The sequence below is a fragment of the Hylaeus anthracinus genome, unplaced genomic scaffold (assembly GCF_026225885.1).
Source record: "Hylaeus anthracinus isolate JK02 unplaced genomic scaffold, UHH_iyHylAnth1.0_haploid 12001, whole genome shotgun sequence".
NCBI lineage: Eukaryota > Metazoa > Arthropoda > Insecta > Hymenoptera > Colletidae > Hylaeus > Hylaeus anthracinus.
The window spans coordinates 13,306,802-13,315,733 of record NW_026534348.1 but is presented as its reverse complement, the minus strand read 5'-3'; the positions used below and the strand labels follow the sequence as shown (position 1 = coordinate 13,315,733).

General features: G+C 39.3%; 1 protein-coding gene across 4 annotated transcripts in view; it reads left to right on the top strand.

Moving 5' to 3' along the window:
- LOC128891456 (transcription factor collier) overlaps window positions 1–7,709 on the top strand; it is a 90,118-nt gene extending 82,409 nt beyond the window's left edge. For 2 of the 4 annotated variants that reach the window (XM_054150947.1, XM_054150949.1), the window contains 6 exons: window positions 3,136–3,290; window positions 3,455–3,581; window positions 3,733–4,035; window positions 4,838–5,077; window positions 5,486–5,723; window positions 6,885–7,014. In XM_054150947.1, coding sequence (XP_054006922.1) covers window positions 3,136–3,290; window positions 3,455–3,581; window positions 3,733–4,035; window positions 4,838–5,077; window positions 5,486–5,616 — 956 coding nt within the window. In that variant the 3' untranslated portion in view covers window positions 5,617–5,723; window positions 6,885–7,014. Of the gene's footprint in view, window positions 1–3,135; window positions 3,291–3,454; window positions 3,582–3,732; window positions 4,036–4,823; window positions 5,078–5,485; window positions 5,724–6,884 lie in introns of those variants that run through there. The other 2 variants (XM_054150948.1, XM_054150950.1) reach the window with 2 other exon arrangements.
- Window positions 7,710–8,932: the final 1,223 nt, after the last annotated feature.

Genomic DNA, 8,932 nt, shown 5'->3' with positions numbered 1-8,932 from the left:
CTCTCTCTCTCTCTCTCTCTCTCTCTCTCTCTCTCTCTCTCTCTCTCGCTCTCTCTCTGCTCTCCACAGGTTCCAAGCTTTCTTTTCGCCCTACCGCGCCTTTTCGCTTCTCCCTGTTATCTGGTTGGTTGCCACCATACACAAAGACGAGGGTGGAACAAATAGCAAAGAAGAAGGAAGAACGAAAGAAGAAAGCCAACCAAATTGACCTTTCTCTTCTCTGTTTCCTTCCTTTTTGCGCTAATGTCTTGCTCTCTTCTCTCAGTGGTTGCCGCGGCGCGTTGGTTTGTGAATGCTAAGTTTAAGATATCTCGAACTATCCTCTCGACTTTCGCAACTCTTGTGACGCCATGGCGGCCCTGCCATTTCCAAATCTTCTCGCAGGCAACCCTCGTCGTAACAGACGTACAAATAAAGGGAGGGCGAGAAGCAGGCGGAAAAAGTAAAGATCGAGCAAAAGGAAGGTAGGCGGGGAAACGAACAAAGGAAATTGTGTTCCGTGGTTTTTGTTAAGCGACAATGGAATTTCCTCGGCTGTTTTAGAAATCAGAATTGGAATATTATTCAACCCTACAGTGCGGATTGATGAACGTATGCATCAACCGCATTTTTCTTTGATATTTTATTGGGACACGACAGCAAAAACAACAGCTTATGCGCTGTTCTTAACAGAAATACGATTTGCGTTATAAAAAGGTCACAGCACCGTTGAAGATAATTATTTTTGCCCCAGATCTGACAATTGCTATCAGAATTTTTTAGGTAGAGTATTACTCGTGTTTGCTCCGATTTGAAAAATTGCGCACTTTAGGGTTAAACATCGTTTATATCGGTTACTCGTTGACTAGTATTTTCTTTTTTGGAGGAACATTTAACATGACACGCATAATTAAGTATTCGTGTCAGAGGTTCGAAAGCTAATCGAGATTTCAATTACGATTAATTTACTTCACCATCTGCTGGAATAGCGTAAACAATAGGCACATTTCGACGCGGTTCATATATTAGTAGGTTACTTTCAATGTTCATGCGCGAGAATACTCCACCACTCAACTAGGTCGTACGATAAATTCATCGTAATTCAACTCTCAAGTTCAGCTTGGACATCTCTGATTTACTTCATCTTAGCGCATACTTTATAGAATTGGATTTACTCGCGTCCTTATAACGAAATGATATATCAAATAAGTTGTCCATGTTGCCCCATATAGAAACAGACTATTCTTCTTTTTAATTCGGAACATGGAGAATGTTTCTTAAACAACGAATAATTTGTAAATTAGTATACAGTTTGAATACCAGGTTATTTATATATACATACTTAATAGTTATATTACGCGGATTTCTGTCATTTTTAACTAAAGCTTCAGTTTTTGTCAGATTTTTGTCTACGTAAATATTTCTTCAGGTAATGTTGGAACCGATGATAAATTATTCGACTATTGTCTTTGCCATTCGTTACAGTTATGAATCTCCTATCGAAAACTGATTCATACCATTTAAATCGTCTATGTAAAGAGAAAGCAGCTTGATCATAAAACACCAACTTAATGAACCCGTTCGCGGTGAAAGTGAAAGCAACTTTTTCTGGCGAACTTCTCAAGTATTTACCGGGGTGAACGAAGTTATATCGCGATCTCGCAGTGATCAGAGAGAATCGGACTGAACATGTTGGAGTACAACGGCTCCTCGACTTCGACGACGGTTTGGTGGTAAAAGAGGAGTTCGGAGGTAGAGAGTAGCACCCCTTACCACTCAGTAATGGCACGGGGGATTTTATTTATTCCGGGTTGGTACGCTTGTTCCGGCCTCCTCTACTGAATCTCTCTTTTCAACCCTCCTCCTTCCACTCCACCTCTTCCTACATTTCTGCCCCATACCATTTCGCCCGACAATTCTCTACCGGAGTGGTTGCCAACGTGGCTGACTCTGTTTAACGACTATCTTGTACATTGAACGCAATAAATACCTGCGTCCCATTCAAGGATCTCCATTTACATTGGAATTGCAACTCTTTAACGCTGGCCTGTACATGCGTATTTAAGTCGCCGCTTACTTTACACGGGACAAAGTGTAGAACTAAATGAAATATCACGTTACAGAAATATTAAATCAATGCTCCTATTTAACAGCGATCAGAGTAATTTATTTAAGAATCTCAGAGCAGGCAATTGTATTTATGTTTATCAACGGATACAATGCTTTTGCACCTACTAAATTTATTAAAATCTTACTCGAAGGAATTTAATTTTTAATTGCCAACGTTCGTCGTAGATATCCAAAAAAAAAGGGAGAAACGTTTTTTACGTTCAGTTTGAGCACGATGTCCACTGTCGAGATCTCTTAAGGCTTCGAGATTTAATAGCGGAACTACACGTAAGCACCCGAGGTGAAAACTGTTTGAGCATCACTGGGAGCAATATACCATGATGTCAGCCACTCTGCCGTGGCTCCGCTCTACCAGGGTCGGTACCGGGGGTAGCTTGGCTTCGCCGGGGTACAAAATGATATCATTGGGTTATAAATTCCAAGCAGAGACACCAACGGCCCGATCGTCCCCCCTCCTCCCTTCCTTCTTGTTACAACTCTTCTCCGGCCACTCCGACCCTCAGCCCTCAGTCTCTTCTGCTGGTGCTCTTTCTCTTTCTACGCGGTGATGTCGTTCTCCTTCATAGATTCTCTGTCGTTTTCCCTCTCTTACGCTCTCCCATCCTCGTGGCTTGAGTTTGCTTGCCACGCTGCCACGGGAAATATATCCGCCACTCGGCCTCTACCGAATAAACAGAATATTCAGATAATTTTCCGTATCCCACCCCCCATCCCCTAACTAACTTTCCCAGCTCACCTCGTACAATCGACGGAATTCGCGTAATTTTTTGGTTTACTTTCTCACGAATTTTCTTCCGCCGTGGACACGGTGTGTTATTGTTTTCTAATCCCCAGATGATCCATTTGGGTTAGTTAACACAAAACGTTAAATAATTTTCTACAACTTCTAATTTCTACCACAACATATGCATTATATTTCAGCGTCACTTTACGTTATTATATAGGGTATCAAATTTCTCAAACTAAACATTGAATAAGTAAAATATTCTATAATTTATTGACAACATTGTATCTTTACAAAATTAGGTCTCTATACACCTGTACCTCTTCAAACGCCGTGTATAAAAGCGATATCGCCAAATGAAGGATGGACGTCAGGTGGGTCCACAGTAATAATCATTGGTGAAAACTTCTTCGATGGACTTCAAGTAGTTTTTGGGTCGATGTTGGTTTGGAGCGAGGTGTGTAATTTAATGTTACATATAAGTGACCAAAATCAAAGTCAGAATACTTTTGCGATACATAAATAAAATCAATATTTCAAATCAAAGGAAAATAATAATATAGAATATATAACATTGTGTGTTAGTCATGTATATGAACTCTGTTAATTGTTTGTTTTTAGTTGATCACACCAAACGCAATCAGAGTCCAAACTCCGCCAAGGCAGATACCAGGTGTTGTTGAAGTCACACTATCTTATAAGACTAAACAATTTTGCAAAGGGGCGCCTGGTAGATTCGTTTATGTTTGTAAGTATATCTACTATGTATTCTAATAGGTTATCAAACATTTTTCTCGATCAAATAACAAAAAAGTAACACTATGCCGTATCGTGAAATTAAATTTGTTAACTGTTACGTATCGCGATTAAAACGATGAACCCTTTTACATATTTTCCAGCACTAAATGAACCTACGATCGACTACGGCTTCCAAAGGTTACAGAAACTTATTCCGCGACATCCTGGTGACCCCGAGAAATTACCGAAGGAAATTATACTGAAAAGGGCGGCAGATCTTGCAGAAGCTTTATATAGTATGCCCAGAAGCGGAAACGCGGGAATCACAGGTGCCCCAAGGAGTCCAGGATCGGGCCATCCACCCGCACCCCCCACCTCCAGTTCGGCGACGGCGTTCAATTCATATACAGGGCAACTTGCAGTGGCGGTACAGGAGAATGGTAGTGCGGCGAAATGGACAGACGGTAAATATTAAAACTTGTTCTATGGCCAGTACGTGAAAGCACTCGTTACTTTATCCACTTAATTAGAGGGGTGAAATATCGAGTCGCGCTAATTGCGAATTACCGCTGCAACATAGGTTAATACTATTCTAAATATTAATTCAGCACGGTATCCGAAGTGTGCAAACTTCTTTCAACGACGAGGAAATATTCAGAAACTATTGTAGAGTTTCGTCTGCAGATTGGATTCGAGTAATATGTACATGTTACTATCTAGCGTGAAAGCAAGATGGACATTTACCTGTAGAAATCGATTATCAATAACCTTATTTTGCAGAGGAAGCTTCAAGAAATATATTCTTCCAACGTTCTCTATAATTTTATATAGAACTAATAACTTTGATTACACATCTGTATCAAATCTTGTCCAAGATGAAACACTCTAAATTTGCCTAGCAGCGAATGAATTAAACAACCGAAAATAACGCAAACCAGAGAAATGACGACACAAAACTGGCCCCAATCCCCTATTATACGTGGACCGTATCGTACTTCAATTTCACAAAAAAAAAAACCTAATTCGGAGTGACCCTCCTATATTTCTCAAAAGCGCCACTTCGCATTCAAAGCGTTGTAATGCTCAGATTGCTCTCCACCACGTCCCTTTTTTTCTGCGTAACTAAATCCGACTCGTGTGCAGGGATCGCGCAACGCATTTATTCGTGTTTCCGCGTTAGCTGTTTGTTCCAGTGCACTAGGCAACACGCTAACAGAATGATGAAATACTGACGGGTTCGTCTGACGGGCAGGTTTCTATTTCTAGACGGTAGTTCCGTGACGACAGGAGCCGGTGCTGGAGGCGGCGGTGGCGGTGGTAGCGTTGGAGGAAGCGTCGGTGGTAACGTAGACGCCTATAGGCAGAGCAGTAGCGCAAGCCCACGTGGGGTTGTAACCGGTGGTGGTTATTGCGGAAGTTCAGCCAGCACACCTCACAGCCACAGCACCAATGGAAGCTATTCAGTCGCTAACCCCTACACCGGTAGCCCAACCCTTTACACGTCACGTAAGTATTTTTATATGGATTTGTTTCAACTACCAAAGTCAACACGTACCTATTGTATATGCAACTATATCTTTGTAATTAGAGGGAGGAACAGACTAAATTATTAACGCATTCGCGACCGTTGACGTGAACTCACGTTACTTCGAATTCTATTCCTAGTTACGAAAAATTTACGAAAATCTTTCTATTTTGTACACCACGTATTTGCAGCATTGATATTTCAAGACATACTTTGTAATTTTCAGCTTCAGAATTTTATTATTTTCGTTACATTATGAACGCATGCATGTAGGTACGTGCACACGAAGTCCTAACACGCACGGCGCTTCTTGTGTTTAGTCTCCGTTTAGTATTTCGTTTGAGTGCACGCACTTTATGATTTTTCCTTATGTGAAATTTTCGTTTTAGCGCACGAACAGTATGGCATTTTCTATACGTCCGGGGACGGGAGTGCGTTCGCCCCCGTAGTACGACCACCGACCACCTCAGTCCCACCGCACTGGTCCACACAGCACCACCTCGCCACAGCCGCCCAGTAACCGCTAACCGTCCACCATCACAACCACCATCATCACCACCACAACCACCCTATGCACTGCGATTAAAGAATTATGAGAAACATGCACGAGAGACCAGATTCGAGAATGTATGTACACACGTTCATGTTTGAATCGTTGATAACCTATTCCCGTCCTCGACTAATTCGATATCAGAGAGTAGTTTTAATAATTCGGTCACGTTATCATTTTTACTTTGCAACTTGGTCTATGATGGAAGATTATGTAATCGAGGTATATGTTGCTTTGAAACGTTCAGTGACTTCGGAAAAATTCATAGCAGGTGAAACAAGTTTATAAAAATCATCATAAAAAATCATTTCGTACAATATTTGTACTTCATACGAATTCAAACAATCAGATTTAAAAGATGAAGAAATTGCTACATAAAATTCATTAAACTGCAATTATGTAACGTAATGATGTCGTGTGCTGAAGTAAGAAGAAACCTTGGCGAAGCTTTATTATTATCATGAAATGGAAGTGCTCTCCTGTGTAATATCGTTTATTGCCACCGATTGTTAAGAGTGCCACTTGGCCGACAAGATCGTTACTGTGTCGTTAGTGTGGTCGTTTTGTTGGCACGTGTCTGAACGACGTCTCGAGTACGGATCCCCGTTCATCTTGTAATGCACCCCAGCCTTCAATCTAAATGCATATAACTAGAGATACTGTGGACGTAGTACATACTTTTCAAACTAAATTACTTCTTTTCAAACTGAAGATAGAAAAAAGAAGGATATTATTTTCATAGCGAAACAATTAAATATCTACTACAAAAAAATCTTCTCTTCTACCTTTATAAATTGAAAATTACTTCCTCCATTTTTTAATCGAGTAAATATTTCGAGAAACAACTATGGAAACTATAATATTATTTATTGACATGAAACTTAGTAAGCACTAACACTTTGTACCATTTCAGTGGTCATTTTGAAATATATAACAGTCTATATTAACTAACGTAAACTGTGTTACGATATAAGTTAATTATTATATGGGTATTAATTAATATAAATTATTGTACCAGAAGACGATCAGTGACTTGGTTGAAAATATTTATAATTATGAAGCTATATGTCAATGAATAATAAATCGACTTGTTTAACCAAAGTTCTAAAAACAAACACCCCCATTAACGCATCATTTTAACTATTATTTTTAACATTATTTTAATTTATTGACTATTCTGTATTCACCGAGTCACGATGAATTACACTAACGTATAACCGACAGTGGGTATGTTGCAGGACTAGGAGAGGTTGTCGGTTCACCATTCAACATGAATCCATTTATGTTACCCACCTGCAGCCAAGGATACTCAAACGCCGCCAGTCCGTTGCTATCGTCGAGTAACAAATAGTGTTACGAGATGTAAGCGCCAACGAAAATATCGAGGGATTGCGTCTTCAGGGAAGCGAAATCCGCCGAAACGAACTGCTCCAGCGGACTTTAACGTTCTCATAATCATTACATTCGTGGTTGACAATCGCTTTCATGAACTGAAATCGGTCCTTTCGATTCATCGTTTGCTTTTTATCCCTTTGACTGCGGGTCGATTTTAGCTAGAAATTCTAAGGGGTGTGTCGCTCGAACAGGGTCGCGATCGTAGTTTAAGTGCCCGCGTTAAAACAATTTTTAAAAAATATCACCTTATAGAGAGTGATAAGACGAAACTTTCTTATATTTACAGTTTAGTTTAGTTTAGTCTAGAAAATAAAAATTAAATATTTAGAAGTCCTCTTCCCTGAAATTTCATTACATTTTCGAATTCTTTCAAATTTCGTATAGGTACGTAGTCAAATTAACCGATTAATATTTAATTGCAAACGAGTAACTGCCAGCTAACGATGCTTTCCATTTTCACCGTTAAAAAGTATCAACGGAAGTTCGCGGTCGAAATCAACGTTTTTAATTACAATTAATTGTTACATTTGAAACTAAATGTCGAATCAATAAATTGTAAATATAAAGAACTTTCATTTTTTCATTCTCTATAAGGTGTTATTTTTTAAAAATTTTATCCACTTTACTTAGGGCTCCGGACTTCGTTTCGTTACTGGATTCCAATATATATATATTGGAATTATATATAAATATATATATTGGATATATATATATTGGATATATATATATATATGTTGACTTTCTATGGACTAATATGTACGCCTTCCGCAGTCAAAGGGTTAACCAATTAACGCGCGGCAGAAGCAAACGTGAACGTTGCAATGACATCTGCGCGTCATTGTTCGTCGGCGCTGAGAGATGAATTAAGTTTTGGAGAATATCGAAACCAGTGCAAAAGTTGATAACGTTTTACGATTAACGATCAATAAGTTAAGGAATGATACATATCGAAGAACACAGTGTTTTCTGCATCTATTGACATGGTCGTTCGGTTAAAGCACTCCTAATTAATGTTACGAGCATGAAAGTGTACAACTGTTTTGACAATGGCGATTCGTTTTATCCGATCACGAGGAACTTTCAACGTGGATTCAACGAGAAACGATTAATTGGGCTCGTGAGAAGGTTCGATCCTCGAATACGAACGTGTTGGTATGAAGTTTATTGTAACGAAAAAAAAACAGTTACATTGAAATTGTTGATTTTAAGAATTACAAAGAAACTTTTGTACGAGGTGACAAACTATTAGCCCTTCTCTGATGAAAGCATTATACTTGTACGTACGCCGTGCAAAGACGAAAGTCATTTTTAAAGGGCGTGAAAGTACTCTCATAAATTTCATTAGATCTCTTGAGTATAATTCTCAACTTGGCTTACAATGATAAAGTCGGGCATTCGTTTGGAAAACTACTTTCCATACTATATTCTATATTCTCTACTTTCTACTTGGAAAAACCACCTTCGCATGTGGTATACGAGTACCCTAATCTTGCCAACGAAACGGTTAATTCGTGGCAAACAATCGAACGACCATAGTCTCCTCGTGTCATTAATATCGCTATTTTTGGCATAGCTATCCTAAACACGACATTTTTATCGATAGATTCGAACACCTTCTTTAGCCTGTGTCTCTTCTCGTACATGGAATCGTCGAGCGATCGAAACTTACGAAAGAGTATTTTTGAAGTGTCGAGCAATTTTATATCAAACCAAGCGTAGAACTGATGAGGGTCGAACGAATAAGACACCACTTGACGGACATATCGCTTATCATTGAATAACAGACATCCTAGTTTTAGAGAGCATTTTCGACTTTGAAATTTTATCTTCCTACCCCTACGTTTTAAGAGACTAACCAATATCAGCTAGGTAGCGTAACGTCTAACTTGTA